The 27,669-nt window shown below is 46.8% G+C and overlaps 1 protein-coding gene across 1 annotated transcript; it reads left to right on the top strand.

Annotated features, from left to right (window-relative positions):
- The first annotated feature begins 110 nt into the window (after nt 1-110).
- Nucleotides 111-25,932, top strand: FBP1 (fructose-bisphosphatase 1). The gene is made up of 7 exons (XM_006209233.3): nt 111-442; nt 11,371-11,533; nt 13,570-13,662; nt 19,158-19,298; nt 22,198-22,335; nt 23,913-24,032; nt 25,610-25,932. Exons 1-7 carry the CDS (start codon nt 273-275, stop codon nt 25,799-25,801), a joined length of 1,017 nt encoding a protein of 338 aa, XP_006209295.2. The 5' UTR covers nt 111-272; the 3' UTR covers nt 25,802-25,932.
- Nucleotides 25,933-27,669: the final 1,737 nt, after the last annotated feature.

Genomic DNA, 27,669 nt, shown 5'->3' on the forward strand with positions numbered 1-27,669 from the left:
GAGGATCCCGCACGTCGGCGGGGGGATGGCCGGGGGGGGGGAGCGGGCGGGGCGGCGGCCGGAGGGGCGGGGGTGTCCCCGGGGGCGGGAGGCGGTGACCTGCGCCTATAGGCTATAGGCGTCCCCGGACACCCGGGCTGGGACCGGGCCCACCCCGAGCGGTGCTGGCACTCGGCGGCCGGCCGTCCGTCCGTCCGTCCGTCCTCCAGCCGCGTTCTGCCGCGTCCCGCCGCCCGCACCTGCCGCCCAGCGCGCCCCGGCCCGGCCGCAGCATGACGGACCAGGCGGCCTTCGACACGAATATCGTCACCCTGACCCGCTTCGTCATGGAGGAGGGCAGGAAGGCCCGTGGCACGGGCGAGATGACCCAGCTGCTCAACTCGCTCTGCACCGCGGTCAAAGCCATCTCCACGGCCGTGCGCAAGGCGGGCATCGCACACCTGTGAGTCAGGCCTCCGGCCCCTGCCGCATCCTCTCTCTCTGGCTGGGGATCTGCCGGGCAGTCGGATGTCTGGTCCTCTAGCCCTCCTGCTGTCAGCCTGTCTGTCTGACAGCTGGGACCCTCCCTCTCTGGCAGCCCCTCTGCAGACGCTCGCAGCCACATTTAAGCCCTAGTTCCCTCTCCCTTAAGCTTGCGGGTGCCCCTCTGGGGGCCTGGCTCACAGTCCACACCTGCCGTCCGGCAGCCTTGGCACTCCTCTCCGCCTCCTCCCGGTGAAACAGGCTGGCGGGGTGCGCACCTGGCCTGCCACCGCAGCCATCCTGGCCTCGTGCAGAAAAGTGCTTTCCTTTCACTTTTACTTCTTTGACTTCCTTCACTCCCTTTGGAACTGGGATCCCAAGTCAGATTTCTAATTTAGTATCTCCTTGACCCTGAACAAATCCTGATAGGAGTGTGCGAACCCCGGGGGCAGGCTGGGAGGAACCCACAGCTCTCAGGGGCAGTAATGCTCCTGCCAGAGGGCTGCAGTAGGTCTGGGGCGGGGCCTGAGAGTCTGCATTTCTAAGAAGCTCTTCTGTGGTAGGTGGCGCTGAGGCTTCCGGTCCACAGATCCCATTCTCTGTAGCACAGGAATCCCGGGACATGGGGATTCAAAAGGCACCTTCCTGTGAGGATTTTTGCAAGTAGCACAAACACCCTTTGGTTTATTCTGGGTGCACAAGTATCTTGTGTTTAGACTGACCCTCACTGGGTTTTCAAATTGCCCACACTCCTTCCTAACATTTCCCACACTTAGCAACACTATGAAAATTATGCATGTTCTGATCATAGTTGATCTGAAAAAATATAACCCCTGCAACCTGGATTCCTTTTCTGCTAAACTCTTTGCGTTTGGTCCCACAGTATGACTCGGTAGCACTAACTCTTAAGGAAGGAATGTGTGATCACATTTATTTTCTGGAAGAGGGATCAGGACAGGTATGTTAGAAAGGGGGTGACTCCATTACTATTTCACCTACAGCCCCCCTTAATACATTTCTCAGGAGCCTTTGCTTTAGGAAACATGCACAATTAAACCTTATTTCAAATTTAATTTACAGTAAGTATCCTCACAGCTTCACCTGCCTTCAAGACCAGGGGGCTTAAAAAAAAAAAAAAAGAGTGCTAGTCATTTCTTATGCTATTTTAAACATATGTCAGCATCTTTTACAACCCCAAAGAGACTTGGAAACACAAGATCTACTTTGCAGTGTATCGTTCCTATCTTTTAATTACTTCAGAGAGTGGGATTTTAGGTAGTGGGATTTTAGTAGTGGGATCTGGACAAAGGGTACTCATTTTGGCTATTATAAATTATGTATATTTTTACATTAGGTACCTGTAAATACCAGGCTAAAAAATATTGTTGTTGCTATAACTGTAAATTCCTTAATAAGTTGCGCTTGACAAAAATTCAAACCACTCAGAAGAACAAAGGGAAAAGTGAAACCCACCTCTATCCATTCCCTGGGGTATCCACTACTCATACTCTACTGGTTATTTTACTGGATATTTCTTTATAGTCATATAAATGTATACATGGATACATACTTGCATATGACTGTTTGTAAATAGCAAACAAAATGGAATCACACTTAACATATTCTGCAGTTTGCTTCCATTATTCAACAGCACATAATGAACATCCTTCAGTGTCGGGGTGTGTAAATCCACCTCCTCCTTTTTAACTGCTGTGGAGTGTTCCCCTGCATGGACGTATCAGGAGCTGTTTGACATTTCCTGTATGTTTGGGCAAGTCACTGGCCTTTGACTGTTTCAAACAAGCATTGTGCCTGTGAAGAGGGTGTGGATATGTTGTCATGGGGGTGGTGACAGAGGAGGACTAGACCCTGGACCCTTACGTACTGTGGGAAAGTAAGCATTTGAGAGTCTCAGAATCATATGTATTTGGGCAGTAAGACAAGATCTCAGCTTAGGCCTCCAAATTATACTCATCATCATCGGCTTTGATATCCTGGATGAAAAGGCCAGCATGCCTGCAAATAACTTGTTAGCGCTGAAGTCTTGCCCTAAGAAGGACATCTAGCTGGAGGGACGAGATGCCTGCAGATTCGCCGGAATCTCACAGAACCAGTTTATGGAGCTCAGCCATGAGTCCTCAGCAGGGACGCATCCGATCAGGAGTTTAAGCGTAGAGCCTGGAAAGTTCTTTCTCTCCCCCTCTTTCTCTCTCTGTAGTTCTAGAAGAGAATGTGAGATGAGAACGACAGAGCTGATGCTGTAGGAAAAATATTACAAGTGTAGAATCATAAAGTAATAGAGATTCTGAAAGATGCTTTCCTCGAGGTGCCAAAAATGCCACGTGGAAGCAAAGGACTGTGGAGCATCAAGACGGGCATTTGCAAAGGGCGGGAAAGGATGGTCATAAGGCCTGATGGCTGGAGAGCATTTTAGGCTGGACTGTCTTGTGAGGAAGGGTACGAGGCAGGAAGATGTTTCTGGAAAAGTTGCTCATTCTATTTGACTGAAGCCTGGAGTACTTCATGTAACGTAATGGGGTGGGAGGCATTTGCGAATGTTAATCTATGCTTGCATTGAGGGAACATCAAATGGCAAGAGTGAATACCTTATATTTTAGGTGGTAAGCAAAGGGCAGAGGTACAGGCTTTTGAGTGGGGCAGTGGCATGGCTGGGATTAATCTGGGGCAGGTATGGCTGGGAGCATAGAGTTAAAAGAGGGAAAGCTAAGACAACGTGGAGAACCAATGGAGAAGGGAAGAGGTGAATCAAGCAGCATCCAGGGCTAGAGGACTAGAGGGGAGGAGGGAGGGGACCTGGGAGAAATCTGAGTCGGGATTGGATGAGAAGGACAGGGAGGGAGGTTCTCAAAGTGGGGTCCCAGCTACTGAGAGCAAGGCTGCATCGTTACAAAACAAAACAACAAAACCAGAATTCCAAAGGAGGAGCTGGGTTTTAGAGGCGGGGAAGAGTAGGAAGATGATTCTGACATTCTGGAGATGTTGAACCTGAGATGTGAGAGGACCATGCAGTCGGAGATGTCCAGCCTGCAGTCGGACACGACAGTCTGGAATTTGGGCGTGAATTGCTGACTAAAGCATAGGCCACTGGATTCTGGGACATTTACTCTGAGGCAGAGAGGAAGAGAAGAAGAAAATCAGGGCCCGGTTTAGCAGAACAGGAACGTGCAAGGCTTTGAGAGCACATTTTGGAGAGAAATGGATCTGGGCTCAAATTTCTGTCTCTGCCATTTAACTTCTGTGACGATTTGGGAAATTGTCATAACATCTCTGAGCCTCAGTTTCCCTACTTATAAGATTCTTTTTCTTATTTTTTTCATAATTTTTTGTCTTTAAAATGTTTTATTTTTTCTTTCCAGAGACAACTAATTTTTTAAACCTCAAAGAGTTGTTTGAGGATGAACTGAGTTCATAAAACTAGTTCCATCGCCATTGTTTTTCTAGGCTGAAGGGGTTTTTTGTTTTGTTTTGTTTTGTTTTTGTTTTGTTTTGTTTTTTATAAACTGATCTTTCTACATTCTGCTTTTCATTCCTTAGTAGTTGCTCACATGTGTATCAGCAGCGATATATTCCAGGCTAGAACGTTATCTATTAAGAGGACTCTGCACCCTCATATTGGTTAGGGGAAACTTTTCCCCAACATGCTCAGATGGTGTGCAGAAAAGTTGCGCTTAAATATGGAGTTGTCTCTGTTGCTCGATGGAAAAAAAAATAATAACTTAAATTTTAATTTTGGAATTACAAGTCAGTGAATACATGCTCAAGTTTATCTTCAAATTGGCAGAGTTTATGACATTGAACTTTGGGAAACCATCAGATGTATGTTGTATTTCTTGAATTATCCTCTCCATATTACCAAAAACCTCCTTTCCACACCAGAAGCACAGCCAGCCACACGCCATCCTATCTGCACATTTCTGGCTGGCATGAGCTCAAGCCAAGTTTGGGGTTTGCGGCGTTTGAAAGCTGCTCTGGTTGGCCCTTTTCAGCATGCGGTCGTCCCTCTGTTTAAACCAAGGATTGGTTCCAGGACCCCTGCAGATACCAAAATCCATGGATGCTCAAGTCTGTCATATAAAATGGTGGAGTACATCCACAGATTCAACTAACAGCAGGTCAAAATTTGCAGATGCAAAACCCCAGGATATGGAGGGCAGACTATTTCTGATCTGACCTTTGGACGTTCTGGACTTGGTAAATGGTTGGTCATTTACCTCAGAATCAATGAATAACAAGTCTGTGTTACCTTCGACTTGAGTAATGAGGATTAAATAACAATCTTATCTGCCTCCCTTTCTCTTCTGAAAACGAACTCTCCCCCTTGGTCCGTGTGCATGCTGGCTGAGGTGCCGCCCGCTTCACGCTGTCCTGCTGAGGTCAGGAGGAAAAGATCTGAAGTTAGTTAGCAAGTAGAGGAAGTCATGGAAAGTTCTTCCCAAAATGGGGCCCTGGCTCCAGGCCTTGTGTGTAGGTCTGTGCTTCAGAAATACAGCTGAAGGAGGCTTTCCCTTGATAGTCATAAATCACAGACTGGATGCTGTGAAATGGCTCCAGAAACCTTATGAAGATTTGAAAGACCACATTAATTTTTAATCCAAATTTCTAAGGATTATAAGATACTGGCCAGATTAACTATCCTTCTGAGGAGTTTCCTGTCATTTGAATTAAAATAACATAGCTTTTTCAAATTTTCAGTGAGGCTTACGGTAAAAGCAAAAGAAGAGATATTACAGACAGCAGCCTCTCAAATCGACTTTTCTCTCCAAACTCCAGAAAGAGAATTTTTGTGTCTCTGGGGGTTTAAGAAGGAACAGTCACAGGGGCTTAAACCCTAACAGGCTGTTGTCCCCTCACCCCCAGTTTCTTGGGTGGCAGAGCCAACTTATTTGAATAAAACTGAAGAGACATTTCACAAGCGTCTCATATAAAGTCATTTTCCCAGTGGAACTTTAGTCTAGTGCAAACTTTGAGTGCTTGCTTTTGTTGTCAGTTACCTGTGACATGGTTCTGCACTGGCTGTCTTCCCAGAAGCTGCCTGCGAAACTGGTTTAGAGGTTGTTCCTGGCTCCTGCCACCCAGCCCCAAACCTGCTCACCAGCCAGCCCGCACTTAGTGGTTGCCTGTGGGGCTCCATTAAGAACAACGGTGGCCACCAGTGGCTGCTGGGAACCGGGTGCAGCACGTGGGTTAGCCCTCATCCCTGCAAAGCCTGGAAGCCAACAATCAAAAGAGTTGGAGACAACTTGATGGAAGCCATAGAATCACTAAGAGAGAAAGGCAGAAGCTGAACCCAGCTCTCTCCGGTGCTGTGTTCTGTCGGGACCCACTTTGCTTCTCAGCTTGGTTGTATCGGTGCTGAGGGGAGTTAGGGATGGGAACAGAATGACATTCTTTCTTGCTCTCTTCCTTCGTGCCAGTGTCTGTTCTAAGCCCTTTACCTCCGTCTGCTCCTTTACTCCCTGTCTCTACATACTATGACATAAATATACTAAATTCCCATTTTACCAAAGATCGGAGATGCTAAGTGACTTGCTCAGGCATGCTTAGCTGGTGGCGGAGCTGGGATTTGAATCCCCGTGGTCTAGATCCCAGCCCAAGGAGCAAAGCCCATGATGTTGCCTCTCCCCTGTGTGGTAACTTCCATTTAGGAAAAGCTTCTGCCGCATAACAAGCGATGGGCTCAGTCGAAACTGACGTCCCTGCCACTGAATGACGGGTGTCCAAATGCTCCTGAGTCCTTTCCTGGGTGCGGGAGGGGAGGGGCTCAGATCAACCCATTTCTTCACCCGTTCAGCTTGCTTCTCTCTCTCCACTGACCGTAAGGCACAGTTGGCCCTGCAGGGCTCTTCTGAACAGGGTTATATTAAGATTTCCCCATATCCCTGCAGCCTCATTTGCCACCTGATTCTGACCCCAGGGAGCGGCAAATTGGAAAGTAATCTAAGAAAAGAGTCAGACGTGGTGGGATAAAGGTTGCTCAAGTCCCACTGAGGGTGGGTGATGCCATCCCGTCCTGTTCACAAGGGCCGGCACAGGAGCTCCTTCCAAACCAGGCTGGGCTCTCCTAGAGTCTGCCCAGAGCTGTGGTGGGGGGAACACCGCTGATTCATTTTCCCAGACCCAGTTCAGCCTGCCGAGCAAAGGTGCGGGCCAGCCTGGGAGCCAGGCCCCGCCCCTCCGCGTGGACATCCGCCCGCCTAGTGAAAACACTTGTTCCCCAAACCTTTGGGGACTTTCAGGAACAATGACTGGTCAGAATGCAGAAATGTATTGTTTCCAGGGGGGTTTCTGAAAACTTACGAAAGAAAATAAACGCTCTGTGTTCTTCATCTAATCAGTTCCTCCCAGATATTTCTTAAGGCTTTTTCCCTCTGTCAAGAATGCAAGCCTTGCCTGCTTCTGGCTTCTTTTTTTTATTATTATTGAAGTCTAGTCAGTTTACAATGTTGTATCAATTTCTGGTGCACAGTATAATGTTTCAGTCGTACATATACACACATGTATTCATTTTCATATCCTTTTTCATTATAGGTTACTATAGGATATTGAATATAGGTCTCTATGAAAATCATTTTCCCTCCTTTTTTGGGGGGAGTGGAGAGGGGTTGATTAGGCTTATCTATTATTTGTTTGTTTGTTTGTTTGTTTATTTTAGTGGAGGTCCTGGGAATCGAACCTGGGAAGTGAATGCTAAGCATTCACTCTACCACTGAGCTTCCCGGCCCCCTTCTGTGGCTGGGTTCCCTTGGGTGTGCCTTGCTGCCCTTGTTGCCCTCCTGAGGGCCCCTCGCCTTGAGGCGTCTTAAGAGAAACCTGATTGCCTCGTCCTGCCTCGTCTTCCCTGAGCAGGATAACTCAGGGCCGTGTGAGGAACCCTCCCAGTCCCAGCAAGCTTCATGAGCTAAGATGCAATGTGCAGAATCCGCGGTGACGTGGGATAAACTCAGATAACCCCACTGTCGACCTGGCAGGCTGGGAATTCATTCTCCTGAATGCTGCTTCTACCTTCGAATCACTTTCCTGGGCTTTCAAAGGCTTTCCCAACATCAGATCTCACCAAAGGAAGCCCGCCCACAAGGTGTCCTAGGAAAGTTTACCAAGCGCCTTAATTTTGATTTCAAGGGGACCAGAATAATCTAACTCCATTTTTTATGCTTCACAAGCAACTGGAGGGTAGTTGGGGAAGGGTCCTTCTGGTTAGAACAGAGAAGGGACCTTCAATGGAGTTAAAGAGAAGGAAGGTGGGGTGACCACCCAACCCTGCAGGGCAGTGGAGAGGTGGAAGTCCCAGTGGTCTGCGATGGTCTGGCCGTGAAGATGGCCATTCTCTGTTCTGATGTGGCGAGTGTCCCCTACAGTGTTTGTCCTGCGGCTGTTATGTGGCCCCACCTGACTCCCATCGCAGACAGGTCTGCGCTCTCTGTGGCCTAAGGGCAGGAAGCACCTTAGAACCCTGGAACAGCAGTGAGGGACTGGCTGGTGATCCTGGCTGAACAAGCCAGCTGCCCTGACTCTGGTTGTATCCTGTGGTGGCCCACGGCGTGATCTGGGGCTACAGGAGTTGTTTCTCGGTTCTATTTGGCCAGTTGCTGAGTCTGCAAGCTCAGAAAAATGCAGTCTTTGAGTTCCGTCAAATTCATAGAAACAGAGTAGGATGATGGTTGCCAGAGGAAGAAATGGAGGGTTGGTATTTAACGGGTATAGAGTTTTAGTTTTGGAGACTGGTTGCCCAACAATGTAAATACTTGACGCTACTGAGCTGTACAATTAAAATGGTAAATTTTATGTTGTATATTTTACCACAATTAATTTTTTTTAATTTAATATTATGAAGGAACTTAAAATTAAAAATTGCAATTATTAGCATTAAAAAAAAAAAGAAAATGCAGTCCAGTACATCAGGAACTCTTCCATTCAGTCTCACTAAACAAAGTCGGGGGAGGGGCACTGTGACTGGGACACAGTCACCAGGGGTCCTGTCTGTCCTTGGTCGATGGGGATGGCCCAGGAGCACCGCAAACCAGGGCCAGCCTTTCCTCTGGGTCTCCTCTTTCCGCATTTCAGAGCTCCCTGGATCCAGGCATCATGTAAAAAAAAGGCTTTGAGGTTTAAAAAGTTATCTATATGAATGTGCACAGAGTACCCCTTCCCATGTGGAAATACATGAAAAATAGGCTCCTTGTTTCTTTGAATAAGTTACTGACCCAGAGCTGTTCTTTATGATTATTACTGGCTGGCTTTTTTGGGCTCTTTTGAGCGCTTTTTCATACCTTCCCTTTCTTACTAAAAACATTCAAATTATCCTTCAGCTGGAACAGCTCTTTTGCAGTGAGACCTTCCTTGACCTGACGGTCTAAACCCTTGCCCTGCCGTCCACCCTGCATCTTGTGTCTTGTATTAAAGCACCTGTCAGTGTCGGATATTATCTTATTCATTCAAAAGCATGTATTTTTCTTGTTTGCCTCACTCACTAGAATGGAAACTCCATGAGGGCTGGGGTCTCATCTGTCTTGCTTGGCACTGTGATCTCAGTTCTCCAGACAGTCCAGTAGGCACAGTAGATATTTGTGGAACAAATGAACACTCACACAGGCTTCTAGGAAGCTTCTGAGCAAGAGAGATTGTGGCCTAACTGCTCCTCAGCCATCTTACTGAGCGAGATACTTAAACAGGTGGAAAATGGAACCAAGTGCAAAGTAAGCCTTTCCCCTGCCTGCCCCAGGTGCCCTGCCCACCTGCCCCAGCCTCCCAGGCCTCCCTGGAGCTGTCCCCGTAGGCCAGCCCCTCTGGGGACCGTGCCAGTGGCCTTCTCTGCACTCCAACGTGTGGAACGACCTTAGAACTGATCGCTAAAGCCTGAACAGCCGTGCCAACATGATGGTGGGTGAAGCCTCGGGGAGCTTGAGAGCCCCTCCCCTGTCACGCTGTGTGCAGCCCCCTAACGAGAGCTCCCCTCAGGGAGCAAATGAGGGAGTTAACACTCAGCACCAAGGGCTGTGCCAAACCCTTTGCGGAAGCGGGATAAGCATGTCGTCCTCCAGCAGCCCCGGAGGCATCGTTGCCCTCCACGGGCACAGGCAGAGGGGAGGGCTGGGGGAGAGCAGGGGCTTGCAGGGCTGAGGGGCGAGCCCGGGTTTCTTCTCCAACCACACTGCCACCCCTCCTGAGTTAGTAGTGACGAGCGGTGGAAATCTCAGGTTAGCATCACTATCTGGAACGTGGCAGTAGCTTTTTTATTTTTAACCCTCTTACTCCTTTTTCAATTGAGTGACTTTTAGGTTTGAGAGCTAAACACTGAGATTTTAGGATAACAGACCGACAGTTTGTTGTTTTCATCATTATAATCGGCATTGTATATAGAAAGGCCACCTTTTGTTAAATCTACACTTTCTAAATATCAAAGAAAAGGGAAATGGAATATAAATCAATTTTTGTATAACCTGTTTCAAACATGAGTTTTATCTGCTTAATATTAGGGCTTTGCCCCTTTTTCTGTAAATCTCTGGGGATCCCCTGTAGAAGCTGTTCTCATTAAACACCAAACAGGTCCATTCTTTAGGTACTAGTTACACATTCGGTTTCATATTCTACTTAACAATTTAAATAAACTGAAATATTTCTAGATGGTCTATTTCTGGTCATATAAAATTGATTTCCAAAAAAGGGGGGGGGGCCTGGGGGGAAAAAAAGTTGGGAAAATGGGCTTGATGAGATAACGGGAATTACCTCCTAGAGAGTCAGGCCAGGTGAGCCACTTGGGTTTGGACAGTTTCTGGCGTTGGCTCAGTTTTGTCCAGCCAGAGACGCGCAAGTTATGTTTAGAGAAAATGCATTTTCAAGAGCTGAAGCCACGGGTCCATCCCCAGGCAGGTGCTCCTAGCAATCTCAGCCGAGCGGGCAATGGCGCCCCCTTATCACCCACTCGCAGCTGTTGGGCGCTGTCTTCAAGGCCCCCACTCCTTCCCCTCCCACATCCAGTCTCTTATCTTGTTCTGTGCATCCTTCCTCCAGAATATTTCTGCTCAATCCCAGGCTATGACAACCCTCCTCTTTCCTCATTCTAACAAACTAAGCCCCCTTTTGGACAAGCCACTTGGATTCTGGGCATTCCACAGTTACCAACTTGCAGGTCCCTTGAAAATAAAGTGCAGATTGCAGACTTCCCACTCCCTCCCGCCTCTAGGACTCCTGCCAGTGCAGTGAGGGGCCCCCAGGAGAGGCCTGGCCCGGAGTCAGAGTGGGTTTCTGGCCTCTGCTCTGCCCTCCAGTTTAGAGAAGCCCGGTGGTGTCTCGGAGTGAGCTTCCTTCCCTATAAAATGAAGTGCTGGGATCTGTCATTACTTCTTGTCTTTTAGGTTCTTTTCAGCAATAAAACCATAGATTCCTCTGACTTGGTCCCCATCCTAGGCTCCCTCCCACCCAGGTGTCCTTGCTTGCTGTGCCTCCAAACTGACTCATTATGCCTTAGGCGTTCGGGGGTAAAAATTAGTTCTTGGGGGAGGTGAAAAAAATCAATCTTTTCTATATAAAACATATGTACATATAGTGCATTAACAGCTATACACTCTACCTGTAATATTAAAATTTCATAGGGGAGTGTGTTAGGAGGGAAAAAATCCTTCTTAGGGGCAATAATGAAAAAAACAAAAAAAGGCTAAGATACATGGATTTAACCACAGAGGTGTGCTGGGTACCGTGACAGATATGGGACAGGTGAATGACAATATTTCCAATCAGAGGGATAACCATTCTTGTTTTGTTTCTCCAAACTATGTGTCTACTTTCGTTTCTTCTAAATTCTACCCAGCGCTCTCTTTCAGTGGGTTTGCAGGTACATCGATACATCCCAGTGATCACAGCTTATATTTTTATGGCTTTTCTTCCCTCCAGCTATGGCATTGCTGGCTCTACCAATGTGACGGGTGACCAAGTGAAGAAGCTGGATGTCCTCTCCAACGACCTGGTTATCAACATGCTAAAGTCCTCTTTTGCCACCTGTGTTCTTGTGACAGAAGAAGATAAAAATGCCATAATAGTAGAACCTGAGAAAAGGGTGGGTCTGCTCCCCCACTGTTGAGGGTTTTAATGTCACCATTCCCCGCCCCACCCGAGCTTCGTAAATGATGCCACCTGTGCAGCCAAGCAAGCTGCCTAGGACTCTCCCTAGGTCCCTCCTGAACCATCAGTCATCATTTCACAGATTCCAACACACTGCTGTACCTCAGACTGTTCTCCCCTGTTCACGCAACCAGCACAGTGTCCTCATATGTGGGGGAGACTCAGATACACTCATCTCCACGTGTAACTTTCCACTGTCATGTTCAAGGCTTCAAAGTCTGACTTCTGTTAACTACTCCACTTGTTTCATCTCTATCCACCCTATTCCCCACCTCCACAACCAACTCTCCTGCCAATCTCACCTGCTCCCAATTCCTAGCGTCGTTTCACGCATTGGAATCCCATCAATCTGATTGCTCTTGAGGGCAGAGAAAGAATTGCAGTCTTCTCTGTATCCCAGCTTCTGGCACAATACCTGCATGGCTGGAGCTCAGCGAAAAATTACGGCTGAAAAAGTGAATGAAAGAGTATATCCAGCTTTTATAGAACAACAATCATAATAATAATAAACAAACCCTCTTGAGATGAGAAGTGCAGTTATATGGGCTTCTGTCTTTTCCTGTTTGAGATGAATTGGGAACATGAAGGAGTAGAATGGGAAAAAAGCAGTCGGACGATGAATTTAAAGAGGCTGCCCGATACCCTCTGATCTTTATAAGCGAGATGGGGAGCCACGTCCGATTAACTTGTTTTACGTCATTCCCGAAATACTACTACACGTCAGATTCGAAGTCCATGTTCCCTGCGGGGCTTCTGAAGGTACTTGGCGGTCGTAGGCATGTGGATTGAATTTGCTGTTTAATATTCTCTGTCAGTCAGCCCAACTCCTCTGCGTACAATGTGCCTTCGCTGATAAGCATGTTCCCGTTTCCCAGGCGACAGTTTCTCCTGCATCAGCCAGGGTGATTCGTGAAGAGTAAGAGGTCAGGGAATCAGAGAATTGCCTTAATTTGATGGAGAAATTTACAACCCACATCTTAAAGTGGCTAATTTGCAGGTGGGAAATCCCCAGTGATGTGCTGGTGAACTGGCTCTCTATTAGCAAAAAAAAAAAAAAAAAAAAAAAAAAAAAAAATCTCTGATTTGTAGCACTTGTCACTTTGAACTGTGCAAATAGTTCCCCATAGTGGATTTTGAACTACCAACATGACATCACTGAAGGCAGAGGTGGGAAGAAATGTGCACAGTTGTCTCTTGAGAGCCGATGCCAGCCAGCTCCAGCACACTACTGAAAATACGGTCCAAAGAATGAGTCTCTGGTTGTCCCACTACAGCTGAGGGTTGTTTCCTTTGGGAATTACAGTAGGGACATGGCTGAGAACTCTGCACTGCAACCCTGAGTGTCATCTATAAGACTTCATGAGGGGGAGGGGATAGCTCAGTGGTAGAGCGCGTCCTTACCACGCATGAGGTCCTGGGTTCAATCCCCAGTACCTCTGTTTAAAAACATACAAATAAAATTTTATTTTAATTAGAAAAAAATCTGCATGAGAATTTTCTTATAGATCTCAATGTTGCCTTTGCCTCACCAAAATATTATGTTTTTCCCTTATGAATAAAGAGAATTAAGTGACTAATGGTGTTCTCTTCTTCCTTTAGCTGCCAGGAAACTGATGCCAAAATTACAATTCATCCAAATCAATGATGTAACTTAATTATCTGTATTCCTCACATTCATCTATACCCTCTCGTCTAAGCTGTGTTTTCTCTGCCTAATGATCTTTTGATGTATGTATATCAAATGTATGTGTTGTTTTTATTCTATAGCCCACCTCATATCTTTCCTGACAGTATATAAATGAGACTCACATTTCTTTTTTTTAATTTAATTTAATTTTTTTTAAGAGACGCACATTTCTTGAACTTTCCCCTAGATTCCCTTTTTTGACTTCTTAGTGTATATGCTCTTTTTTTCTTATTATACTGCATTCATTTCTAATGTAGAGTTGTATGTCCTTTTTTTCTGCTCAGGGTAAATATGTGGTCTGTTTCGATCCCCTTGACGGCTCTTCCAACATCGACTGCCTTGTGTCCATTGGAACCATTTTTGGCATCTACAGAAAGGTAAAATGTAATGTAGCAAGCTCCTGGTTTGGGATCAAAAGGAGAGTTAAGGTTGAACAGTCAGCCCTGTTTTGCTATTGGCGGCACAGCCAGAAGGCACATCATGGAACTCTGTGAAGCTTGAAACAGGCTCATATTTCAAGTTCTGACTTTTCTAACACTAACTGCATAGTGAAAATCCACTAAGGTGTTAGAAGAAAATGCAGTAAAAGGTGAGTGGGAAGACAAAGGATATTTCACTCTTATAACTGTATCTTTCTTTCACGATAGAAAATGAAATTAAAAAATAAAAGAGACAGCGTAGGGTACCTACAGCGATGATAACTATGTGAACTGAGAATTGTGAGTGTGACACTGATAGAGATCATTTATATCAAAACTGTCCTTTAAATCCTCTAAATCAGGGGTCTGTAAACTATGATTTCCCTGAGCCAAATCCAGCCCATTGCCTGATTTTTCTATGGCCTGCGGGCCAAAAAGAAAACTCTTTTGCATTTTTGAATGGCTTAAAAAGAAAATCTGAAGAGTATGGTTCATGATCCATGCCATTTATGTGAGATTTCATTTTCACTGTCCATAAATGAAGTTTTAATGGCCTATAGTCAACTCACTTGTTTACTTGTTGCCTTTGGCTGATTTCCCCCTGCCCAGGCAGGGTTAAGTGGCTGTGATAGAAACTGCATGACGGCAAAGCCTAGAATATTTACTATCTGATGGTTTCTGGAAAGAGTTTGCCATTAAAATTTATGGAAAGCACACTGGTGCAGCTTGGGAATCCAGACTCTTGCCCTGAGTCTCTTCCACCTGTGTGACCTGGGCAGGTAACTCTACCTCCAAAGTCTCTCTTTCCTTCTTTTACTTTAAGTGTGTGGGGGGCGGCGGGGGGCGTGGGGGGATGGGGTGGGTGTGATGGAAGAGCATTCAAATATACAGACAAGTTAAAAACAGAGTGCATCCCCCTGGGCGCATCATAAAACATGATGAAATCTAAAATATGTCGTCTTGGCCTCAGCCTTCTTATTTATTTTTTAAAAGAAACGTCACAGACGCCTTTGAGGCTGAGCCCTTTCCTTCATCATAATGGACGAGGCGGCTGGTTCAGCTGACCTCCGAGGTTCCTCCAACGCTCCTGTTCCGGGATATAGAGACCATGACTTAAGAAGCGAGACCTCAATTTGTGTTTAATTTTTCTAAGTGACTTGTTGTCTAGCATTGCATTGCATAATCTCCTTTCAAACGTGGAAAGCAGGACCACCACGGGACCGTTCTCTTTCATCACTGGAATGTATTTTGCTTTTGTCTTGGCTGAGAGGCAGATCAATTTGAGTAACAGAAGGTTCGAATACTCCTATCAGAAAGGCAGAGGCAGCAATGAATCCATTTTCCAAGTCATACCGGGAAACATCCATCCCCTTCCTGTTACAGACACAGAGGCTGTCATTTTACCTGCAGAAGTCAGGTCTATGTAGCACAGCAAGAGAGGCTTGTAGCACAATTCTTCATGCAGAAGAAGACCTTTGGTTAATGATTCAACCAAAGCTGAAGCAGCACTAATGTTTGCCAGCCCCAGTTTCCACATCAACACCCCCTCAAATATTTTTAAGGTGAATTAAAAAAAAAAAAAAACCTAGAAAACTGAGAGACACTGGCTATCAACTAAAAAAGCCAAACCAGCTTGCAACAGCAGCTTGAATTACGAATGCTACAAAGATTCAATAATGAACCCACTCTCTTATTAATAAACCTGAAGTGACTCTTAAAAGACTTAAAGAGATGATGAGTGTGACACTGCCTTTAAGTCATTTCAGTCTTTGAAAGCCTTATTGATTGTTTGAAACCATTTGAGTGCTTAAGGGGCATAAATATTGAAATGGCTGATGCTTTAAAGGAGACCTTTCCTGCATCCTGCGGCGATGCTTCTGGGCTGGAATTCAGCTCCCTGGCGCACCTACTCAGTGGCACAGCATCAGTCAGTAACGGGAAACCGCCAGCAGTGCTCTGGGCTTGCCCCCGTGATGCCTGGAAATAGGTTCCAACAAGATCCCTTAGGGCATGTGGTCCTGTGTTCCACGAAGTTCCTGCCACAGCACCTCTGAAAGGGTCACCCAGCCTCTGGGGCTGGAGACATCCAGAAACGTAGAATTCTCCCGATATGTTGATTGATCATCATGGTTAAAGTGTTCCAAATGTTGAGTCAAAATCTGTCTCCTTATTGCTCATTTGGCCTTTTAGAGCATCAGAAAATAAGATTCTTTTTAAGTTAAACATCTTTCATGTGAGATGATTTTTAGTCCTCTCTCCAGTGTGATCACCCTCTACTGGATACATTCTAATTTGCAACGTCCTTTAAAAATATCCAGTCCCCACAACTAAAAGCAGGGCTTCAAAAGTGCTCCAGCAGCTTCAGAATCCAATCCACTTCCCCTAACTGGGCAGAGGGAGCCGTGATAATAGCCAGATGGATTGTAGCTTCTCTGCGTTGACACTTACCAGCTCTGTGGGACCTTGGGCAAGGTGTCCTCTCTGTCTCTCGCTTTCTTATCCACAAAGGGGAGATACTGAAAATTCAGCATAACACATTGAAAATAGTGCCTGGCATATAAAAAATGCTCAATAAATGGTAGCTACTAACATTGATTGCCTTGTTTTGTGTATTAAGATTCAACAGACAGTATCATAACTCACACTACCTTGGAAGGATGGAAGGAAGGAAGGAAGGAAAAGGAAAATGATTGGCTCACATAACTAGAAAGCCCAGTGGGTAGGTCTGCTTCAGATACAGCTGCATTTAAAGACTCAGACCACATAAACAAGACACACTTCCTCTCCCTCTCTATTGCTCCCTCTTCTCTGGTGGCAAAGTGGCCCTGGGTAGGTCTGGGATTGCATCCATTTCTTTCAGCAACTCAAGTAGAAGATGCAAGCCTTTTTTCTAAGAATTCCAACAGGAATATCATCTCACTGGCTCTGACTGGCTTGGCTTAGGTCATGCACCCATCTCTCAACTGTGGCTTGAGGCATGCAGTGATCTGATTGGCCAGGCCAGGGTCATGTGCCCACCCCTGGAGCTGAGGGCAAGGGAGGCAGTCTCTTAAGGAAGATTATGGTGCAATTACCAGCAGAAGGGTAACGGGTGCTGGCCAGCAAAATCAAACCCTGTTCACTGCAGTTTATAAATTCCTTAAGAGCAGGGGCCTCCTCTGATATGTAATTCTTGCCCACTGTTGCCTGGTGCAACAGTAAGTGGATAATAGTGGCTGAGTTACTGGAGATGCTGACAGATGCCCTGTGAGGCCTTCTAAGGAGGGTCAGCTGCCCCTCTGAGGGAAGACCTCAGATCTGATGACATGACAGCACCCCCTACTTCTGCCCGACGTTGTCCTTCACCACCTCCAGTCTCCAGAATCCATGGCGTCTTCCCTACTTCTTATGGAATGACATGGATTGAAAAAGCACTACCTACAGCAGGTGGTGGCCTGGGGTAGGCAGAGCAAGGTAGGGTCCAAAGGCTTTCTAATTTTGCCAAACACTTATGTGCGTTGGTCTGTGAGTGTCCATTTGAGAATGTAATGGATTCCCTTGGAGCGAAGGCATTATTGCTGGGAGTTTGGAGAAGGGAATTCATGCATTAGGAAGGGGATCGGGCTAGAAAAGAACTCTTCCAAATCCCAGACTAGATGGAATTGTTCTGTCTGTCTATGGGGATCACAGATAGTGTCACCATTTCTTATTCCATGGGAGAATGCTAGAGGCTGAGACTACTTGGTGACAGTATTTCACTCTTGTGAAGACTGTTCACTCTTGTGCCACAGGCAGACGTGGATGGTTCTAGGCAAGGTGAATCTCTGGGAGACTTTTCTTGGTGGAGAACTGACTGCCCTAAGCCTCTGGTGGCTTCCAGTCAATTTATTTGTCTTATTACCTATTACCTTTGTCTTACTTTGTGCTGCACTTGCAGTGCTAAGTGGTTATGAAGTCAGAGGCCTGACTTTGAAGGAAGCTGGTTCCTTTTTCAAGGTTGAGCACTGGCAAAACTTGGAGTCTGAGATAGCAACTCACATTTTCACTAGTGTATTTGGTCTGTGTTTAGCTGTAACGCACGACCCTGTGAATTCAAACCAAACTAAATCAAATAATTTGACCCAACCCAATCAACCAACCACCTAGATGAAAACTATTAAACACAGGGATTGGAGATAAAGAGAAAAAAAAAGGAGAGAAAAAAATTTTTTATATGACATTTCCTTTTTACGTAAGTAGCTCTTAAACGTCAGTACAAGAGTCACCTATGGTGCATGGTAAAATACAGGTTCCCAGGGCCGTCTTAGAAAGTCTGAATCAGTAAGTCGAGGCTGCAGCCCCAGAATTGCACTTTAAATAGACATCTCAAGTGACTCCAATGTGCACGGTCTCTGGACCACACTTTCAAAAGTTATAGCAAGAAATTACCAGGAATGTTTTTGCTGAGATGACCAGTGTCCAGCATGATGATACAGATGCCTTCACTTGCTCTCAGCCCCAGAATCTCTGGTGGGGGAAGGAACGTATGACATCGGCAGAAATTGCCCATTTTCAATTCTATGTAAATTCAAATAGAGGGGCTTCAACTTGAAAGATTTGTTTGGAGCTGTTTTGAGGACCACAGACTTGTCAAGTGTTAATAAAGAAGGTAATTGACAGTTAGTGATCATTGATTAGAGCTATGCCCTTGTGTTGTTCCCTTCCTTAGTATGAGGGAACACACTGTGTGTCACATGATCCAATAGGCTGGGTTTTAAGTGAAAAACATAGAAAAGATTGGAGTACATGTCATGTTCTAAGTGTAAATATTACTTTGTTAAATTCTTGTAGTTGTGTGTGCACGTGTGTATGTGTTGGTACCGGTTTGTGACGTAAAGTGTATTTTTTTACTGTGGGTCACGGTCAAAAAAATGGAAAGCGTTTGCCCTATACTATAAGGACGCTGGGGAGATATTCTCAGCTCCCGTATTTCTGTGACTCCCTTTGATGTGTGAGCATGGACCACGCTGCTCACAGGACTGTGTGCGGCAACCGGCAAGAGCTCGTGAAATTGATTTCCTCAGCAGACTCATAGCCCTGCAGCCCAGTTTTAATTTGTTTAAATAAAGATGGAGTAGGCAGGGGAAAGACACTGATGCCTGTAATGAGATCAAATTAGTGCGAGCTGACAAGGCGGCATGCTCTTGTTGGAAAGTGATAATGGAGAAATGAGGGGATATCGAATTAGTAAAATGGGGGGAGAGCCCTGATTGGAAAGAAGGGTCCAGACGCAGGAAATTTGGGGTTTGGTGGGAAGGCCGCTGTGCTAGTATAATCGGGGTGTCACTGATGTGTGGAGGACGGCCCTCCGGGAAAATGCCCTATTTCATTAAGGGAACCCCTTGATAATGCATCTGGCTAATGGATGAACTGGAAAAAAGAACCACAGAACAAAGCAAAACAAAAACATCTTTTGTTGTCTTCCTTGTCCCTAGAATTCGACTGATGAGCCATCTGAGAAGGACGCCCTGCAGCCAGGCCGGAACCTGGTGGCCGCTGGCTACGCGCTCTACGGCAGTGCCACCATGCTGGTCCTGGCCATGGTGAACGGAGTCAACTGCTTCATGCTGGACCCGGTGAGAGGCCCCGTGGGAGGTTAGGTGCTCGGCTGGTGGCTGTGAGTGAGTGCCCGTTGTGTGTGTGAGTGGGGTGTGGGGGGGGCACCTAGAGGTGGCAGATGAGGCCCACGGAGGGACAGAGATGACAGGGTGGGGAAGGGGGAAAGGGAGATGCAGGGACAATGTGTATATTATGAGAAGATCATCAAGGTGAGAAATGATGTCTGTCCAGAGCATAAAGAGGGAGTCTTTGTTCCAAGATGAATTCTTCAGAAAGGACATTACTCCTGACTGAAATGCTCCCTGGGCCGGGCCAACAGGCCACACAACTGAGTGACGTGTGCTGGGGAGGGACGTCTGGGGCAATGGCGGGGCTGGGGGGCCAGGAGCGGTCCATTAGTTGTTACTCCTCAGAAGAGTGGCTCAGTCTCGCCAAGGCTGCCAGTGTTTTAAGAACTGGATTTGCAGAAAATGTAATGTTTCTGAATTTGTAAAACACTGTGCTAGCCAACCAAAACACGTTTATGGGCCAGAGCGGGCCTGGAGATGGTCTGTTTGCCACCCACTGTATCCATGACTCTCCAGAGGTGAACGGGGGTCCCAGCTGAAGCAGCGGACAGCATCGTTGCTCCACAATTAGCTCCCCAGTTTCTTTGATGTTATGCACATACACTCAAACCTGCAGTGAACCCTTGCGGTTTTGATAAAGCTCTGATAAACTCAAGGAAGTGAAAATAAAGAAGGAAGTGAAGATAATTCCTGACTCTGCCTTGCAGAGGAAAGCTCCCTTATGGAGAGGAGCCCAAGGTACCATGAAAAAAATCCTCATTAACAGTTCTAATTTGTGGGTCATTTCTTCTACACGTCTATTGACTGGAGTTACTTATTTATTTTGTTAGAGAACAGTTTCAACAGAGCACATAAAATGAGCAAAGAAATTTCATTAAATATTTAGCCCAACGAAACCCAGCACTGAATGTGGACGCCATGGAACCGTCTTCACTAGGTCAGCACGTACCTCATGCCTTTGATCCAGTGTCCCAAGGGAAAAAGAATTGCGTTTGTAAATACCTTTCAGGTTTAGAAATGGCCTCAGATGACATTAATAAAACACTTTGTTTATTCGGTGCTTTTTGCTGACAAACTGAACGCCAAGGACCAGCAGCCGCTGGAATCCTATGAGAGGCAGGTTGCTGGCGGTGAGACCTCGGGGTTTGTAGGCGGCAGGTTGTATAAATCAGGTCGTAGGCTGCCTTGGTCCCCTGCACTCTTACACAACTGGACTTTGCCTCCTTGGAAGTACCAGTGCTCAGTAAATAAACAAGGGCAGGGAAGCAGCACTAGTTTAAGCCTCTGAAGGAGGTGATTTCAGGGGAAAATCGTGGCAGAACCAGAGCGAAGTTCATGCTGAGCCCAGGGTACAGTTTCTGGAATCACTGACGTTTGCAGATCTATCCTCTGGCCAGGCATTGACCGCTTCCCCAGACATTATTCTGGTGGCTTCTCTGTTAGCTTTGGGTTGATAGCCATGTAGGAAACATTAAATCTCTTCTTCTGTTTCTGGATTGCAGACCGTGTCTCCGGGAGTAAGTTTCTGTGTTTGATAGCCTTTTGCCCTCCTCACAGAATAGCCACTCAGTGTTTGGAAGGACCGTGCAGGCCGTTGGCAATCCTCCCCTGCTGGCCACCGCCCTCCCCAGATCTCATGAGCCCTCTGCTCCCCATGCCTGCAGGGGCGGGGGCTGGGGGGACGAACCTTGGACCAGCTTAGCGCTTTCTTTTCATTTTGCTTCGCTGGGAGGACAGGCTGACAGTTTCTGCTAAAAAGAGCACAACAGCTTTATGTGCTACTTTCAAAAAGCTTTTCAGTCTCTTGTCTCTACATAAGGAGACTTCCTCCTTCACCGCTGCGATGCTCTGGCCAAGTAGGAGGGTGGAGCATCTGCAAAGCATGGCTTCATGAGCACCTGTTGTGTGATGCCTTCATTTTCCAGACTTCTACCAAAAAAATAAGAAAAAAAAAAAGAATCACTCATAATGATGCCTTTCAGTGACCACTGTTAATTCTAGTCTCTTTCCCCTCCCTATCCTGCTCTCTCTCTCCCTCCCTTCCTTTCTAGTTCCGACAGGCTCCATATTGGCAGGAACCAATCTTTGCACTGGGAGTAAATGGCTGGGGAGATGTTCCCTTCCTCTTCACTCTCGCCTCTTGGAGCAGCCTCCCTCCCCAGATGGGCAGAGCCTCAATCACTCTCTTATCAGCAATGCAGAGGAGCACAAAACAATCCTCAGTCCAGAGCTGGAGGAGTTCTGTGACACCATCCTCCCAGATTCGAGTCTCCTTTGAAGGACCTACGCCCTAAAGGCCTCAGTTTAGCCCTGAGAATTTGTAAGAGGTTGGGTTCTGAGAAACTCTCTGCAGATCAGTGGGCAAAGGCACCAGAAGTTACACAGGCTGTGACTCGAAACTCAGGGTTCTGCTCTTTTCTATGGCAACACACAAAAGGGAAAATGACATCAAGACAGAGACGGAAAATGAAAAGCTGAGAGCAGCCGTGAACACTTGGGTGTAACCCAGCTGATATCCTAGCTCCTGTCTGCACCAAAAAACATTTTTTTCCCGAGGCACGGGTGTCCCAGCCAAGGAGATGCTCCCTTGCGGGTAATCATTTCACAACATACACAAATATTGAATCACTATGTTGTACACCTGAGATGAACAAAATGTTTCGTGTCAATTACACCTCGGTTGAAAAAATGCAAAACGAAAAGCAAGCTCTTTGTGCTGAAGCACAGGCGTGACCTCAGGCTCTGTGCCTCACCCCCGACCTCGACCCAGCCCGTCACCCCCCCACCCCCACCCCAGGCCTGGAGGAGGCATCTCATCGCCTCTGCACCTTTCCTTCCTGTCTCACAGGCCATCGGAGAGTTCATCTTGGTGGACAGGGATGTGAAGATCAAGAAGAAAGGGAGCATCTACAGCCTGAATGAGGGCTACGCCAAGGACTTCGAGCCTGCCGTCACCGAGTACGTCCAGAGGAAGAAGTTCCCCCCAGTAAGTGCGGGCTCCCAGGGGCCCCTGAGATACACAGAAACGTGTGATTCGTGATTCGTGACTTACCCTGGAGCCCAAAGGTGGGAGTGGGAAGTGGCTTGGAGTCCACTGTGCACTGACCCCATGGTTAAGTTCCCACCCAGGTGCTGGGGACTGGAACCCCTGCCCTGAGACATCAACCCCTTTGCCACTTTCCTTTGGCAAAAGTCAGGGCAGTAAAGTCAGCCAGGTGAATGAGTTCATGGCAACAGGACATGTTTCACTCCTGGGGTCCCTGATCCCAGTTGGTACAAAACTTAGTTCTTGCACCCCCAGACCCTGCCTCGTGGCACCTGACGGATTCCTATCAGTCATCTCAAGATTGAGAGTGTCCATCGTGCTCTCTCTCTAAAGAGGTTACAAATCACTGAACAAGAGAAGCAATGGCTGTTTGTAGTGCTGGCTAAAAAATGCACAACCTATAAATTGAGAATTATGTTTTATTCGGTGGACTTTCTGAGGACTCCAGCCCGGGAAGTGGCCTCTCAAATTGCTCTAAGAGACTGTTCCAAAGAGGAATGGGAGGGGCTAGGATATATAGGAGTTTTGCCACAAATACCAGGTAGTCAGAACATCAAAAGATTACTGTTAATTAAAGAAAACCAGATATTTGAATTTAAGGAATTTAGCGCTTTTCTATGTATGGGAAGGTACAAAGGTCTGGGCTCATTGAAATCATTCCTTTGATATGCACCTGGCTATCTAGGGCCAGTACCCTGCTCTTTCCCATCCTGTGTTCCCTCAGGGGACACCGCTGGGGGTGGCTGCAGAGGCGGGGCTGCCTGCTTGTCTGCATCCTGAGTTCCCTCCGTTCACTGTCCGGGGTGGCGGTAGCAGCTGATGACTTGATGGCCACAGCATCCTTTGTTTATTGACTGGCAATATTTTTCATTCACAATAGAGCTGGTTCTATGTGGGAATATCCAACTTTTTCCTACCCTTGCTTAAACACCTTTGAAAGCTGCTGGATTCTGAGGAGGAAGCACAAATGTTGTTAGTGTGACATCCAGGATCCTCCAAACTGGCCCCAGTCCCTTTCTCCAGCTTTACGATCTGCCCTGCAGCTTTATCCAGGATCCCCTCCCGCCCCAGCCCTGTGCTTAGCCTAGGGCACCAGGCCCAAGGCAGACGGCAGTACTTCTCTCTGCTGCCCAACCTTGACAGGGCGGGGGGTGGGGGGTAGATCCTGCTCCTGCGAGATGAGAACTCCACCCTTGCCCAGCTGCTTAGCTCAGCAAAGACCTTCTCATCCTGCGAGGTCCTGCTGAATGCCTGCCCCAACCCCGCAGACAGAATCCACCACACCTTCCCTGGGGCCTCCTCGGGTGATCTGAGCTTCTGTAAGACGTCTAAGAGGCTGCCTCCGTTCCATTTTCTGCTTCTTGGGAACAGGATTTTCATCACATTGCCTAGCACAGCCCCAAAGACAAGCCTCGTAGGTGCTCTGTTTGATTGTTGACTCAAATACGCGTAGAGGACACAAAGAAGATGCCCTTTCTTTTCTGCAACCCTAACTGTTGCTGCTCTTCGCCATGCAGGACAACTCAGCCCCCTATGGGGCCAGGTACGTGGGCTCCATGGTGGCCGATGTGCACCGCACCCTGGTCTACGGAGGGATCTTCCTGTACCCCGCCAACAAGAAGAGCCCCAATGGGAAGGTAAGTAAATACCCCAAAGAGTGGTTGAGAAGCAGTGGATTTCATTTGCAGCCTAGGGGATCTGACTCAGGAAGAAAGGAAGGTCATGATAGCGGTTGCTCTCCGCAGGAGGGTGCCAAGGATGTCTGGGGCACAGTCTTATCTAGATTAAAGGCTGTCCTGGTTACAAAGCCAGGTGAAATCAGCTTAAAAAATGGTCTCTTGGGTCTCACTGCTCCAGATAAGTCATGGTGTTACGATCAGAGGGGACTGAAAGTACTTGGTGCTTCCAGTGAATACATGGTTCGGCTTGGGCAAAATGAACTCCATTCATAAAGTGAAATGAAATCGTCCAGCCTCATTACTAAGGCAGCAAATCACAGATGTACTCCAAACAGAGGTTTTCTTTGATTGCTTTCAAAAGGCATAAAATTGAAACAACTAGTGAGCTGACATTTGCTGCTTGGAAAATGATACCTTTCTAGGGAAGGAAGGAACCTCTGGGGGAAACCTAGAGCTTTCAGGTAAACCATCAGTGATGCCCTGGTCTCATGCCCGCCGCGCTCCCGTGAATCATGGAGTGGGCTGCACTTGCTTATGCCGGCTAAGGGACACCCCACTTTTTTCTACACTACTCCTTCATTTTCCCCAATGAGTAGATTGTCTTATTTTTTTTAATCTGAGAGAAGGACTAGGAACAATAATCCCCTTAAAACAGTTTGAAATCGATTTATTTCGGAATGGTCAGATCTCTGTTCATGGCACGTGGCGTCCAGGGCACTGAAGACATTCTTATTTACTTAAAAAGCCACTCCTACCATTGCAACTTGAGGCATCCCAACTTATGTGATTAGCTTGCTTGATAGCACTTCTCTCTAGCACCTCAAAAAAATTGTTCCTTAACACAAATATTGAGGTTCCTCCCAATCCCCCCCCCTTTTTTTTCAGTTTTGTAAATCTTGCCATGACAGCTGTATGGAAATAGAGTCAGGAAACACCTGCAAAAAGTTGTCTACTCAGTAGGCAGACTGTATGAAAATGCATACAGTCAAAAAAAGTTAATATTTAAAAGTAAACGCCAAGACGTATAACATGCTAAATCCCAACCCTCAAGCCTTGGGAGGATTGTAAAAGGAATGTGTACGGAGTTACAAACAATATTGTACTGTTTGGAGGAGCCAGTCTGCTTTCCAGATGTCTGCAGCCAGACACTACCATGGACTCTGAAAGGCTTTCCGAATAGGCAAAGCTCCATCCAAAACACACAGAGAGTCACTCATGAGGTCCAGTGTCTGTGCCCTAAAGAGAAGGGAACCATCGGTTCTGCCAAAACGTCATTCGGTCCGGAGTCCAGGTGGTCTGCCTCACATTCGCATCAGGCAATCTGTGGCTGGCTCCAGCTGGATGAATGGCTTCATTTACCCAAATGGTTAAATTAATCTTTTGGTGTTTGATGCAGCCTTGTGGCGGAGCTTTTACAGCCTCATGGAAGGAAAGGGAAATTGTTACCTTGGATCAGCTCTGCGCTCTTTGCTATGGAACAGCTCTCTTTTCTATGTCATATGTGCTGGTGTGAGGATGCTGCTCTTGTCTTCCAGCTGAGGCTACTGTATGAGTGCAACCCAATGGCCTACGTCATGGAGAAGGCCGGAGGGCTGGCCACAACGGGGAAGGAAGCCGTGTTGGACATTGTTCCCACTGACATCCACCAGAGGGCGCCAATCATCCTGGGGTCTCCGGAAGACGTGGCGGAGTTCCTGGAGATATACAAGAAGCACGCTACCCAGTGAAGGGGCTGGCCTTGCTCACACCAAACAGAATTGCTTTTTATCTGGAACTTTTAGCTCACACAGTGTTACTCTGTTCTGACTGTGCATCAAACATTCCTAGAGATAGAAATAAAAAGGGTGGATATTTTCACGGTCAAATGCTGGCTGTGTAATGCCTTGTGCTGCTTACCCAGAATGCTGTCTCAACAATGCCACTGATGGTCAAGATATATTTTGAGTGGATAGAGGAGAAATAAATACACTCTTTCTTTTTCTAAAAAAAAGTCTTCATTGCTTTGTATCAAGTAATATTAATAGTAACAATCACAGCTAATGCATGTAACATTAGATCACTCATTTAATCTTCACAATGACCTTATGAGTTAGGTACTATCAATAACCCATTACTCAGATGACGAAATGGAGGACAGATAGGTGAGGTAATCTGTCCAAGGTCTCCAGCCAATGAGCAACAGGGCTGGAATACAAACCCAGGCAGTATGGCCTCTAAACTCGGAGTTAACATATCGCTTCTTCTTTGTGTTGTCCGTTCGGGTCTGGGTGTGCTGAGTCATCGTGAGCAAGACTGTTTATGCCCCCCTGGGGAATGGAGGAGTGGTCAGTTAGTGGTGGTGGTACCCAATTATGACCTCTTGACTTCTTTCTCTGAGAAAGTGATTCTCCTCTGATGATCCTTGGAGACCCTTGGATGCCCTTCCCTTGGGTCCAGGATGGGGATTTTGAGAACCAGTCTTGCTCACCTGGAGCTTCTACCCCCATCAAAGCCATCTCCTTCTTAATTCCAGCTTCATCATCCAACTCACTGGTGTCTCTGTGTCTCAAGATAAGTTCCTAGAATAGGAAATCTGATTGGCTCACGTTATGTCAAATGTCTGCCTCTAATCCAATCAACTGCAGCCAGAGACAGGGTCACACAAGCAAACATGCCTTGAGTCTTCCCCTTATGGGCAGGGTGCACTTTTCTCCAAGATGGGATCATGGACTGAGCAGACACCTTAAAGATGTCTGCCATGCTACGCACAGGGATGTTGAGGTTACATGAAAAAGCTTATTATGTTGGGCTGGTTCTGCATGTAAGGAGCTTGGAAGTCACCACTCCATCCTAACTACAAATAAAAAGCTATAAATACTGAAAAGTCAAAGACTCTTCTTGGATCCATAAGAGAAGGGAGGACACAGGGTAAACCACTGCCCCCAAGATTGGAGAGACAGACAAGCAACACAGGCAGTTACATCTCACCAGAGCAGAGACTTATGAAAGGAAGCTGCCTCAGGAACTGGTGCTGGATGGTAAAACCTGAACTGTAACTGACAATTTGCTGGAAGCTCAATGTGGACAATTTTGAGAGTTAAAAACTCCAGGGTGACCTAGCCATAGGGGGTCCCCCACAATATTGTGAGTTTTACCTCTAGGAGCTTGACCAGGATCCCACAATGGATATCAGAGAAAATACTGGACTTCCTGGGGCGGGGGGGAGGAGGGCTGGGGGCAGGGAAGGAAGCATTTTGAAATACACCAGAGCACTCTGTTCTTCTTAACAAGTCTTGCAGGCAGAGGAAACTAACCAGAGCCAACCCAATAAGGGATTATCAGTCCCACTGACCTGGGGAAGGGAAACACCCAACTCCAGCCAACTTTAGCCATCCTGTCCCATCTAAGAGGGGAGAAAAGAACTGAGAAACACTTGTGAAGTTCACAGTCCAGAAGCACAGGCTCACTAAGTACTGAGACCTGACCGTAGAGCTGCAGAACACTTCCCCTGCCCTCATGCCACACCTCCACATTACTAAAAGCCCATTTAGAGCAGTTCCTTTTGCCCAGTATATCACGCTCAGTCGTCAGGAAAAAAATCGTGAGGCATACAAAA

The sequence above is a fragment of the Vicugna pacos genome, chromosome 4, assembly GCF_048564905.1.
Source record: "Vicugna pacos chromosome 4, VicPac4, whole genome shotgun sequence".
NCBI classification, from domain to species: Eukaryota; Metazoa; Chordata; class Mammalia; order Artiodactyla; family Camelidae; genus Vicugna; species Vicugna pacos.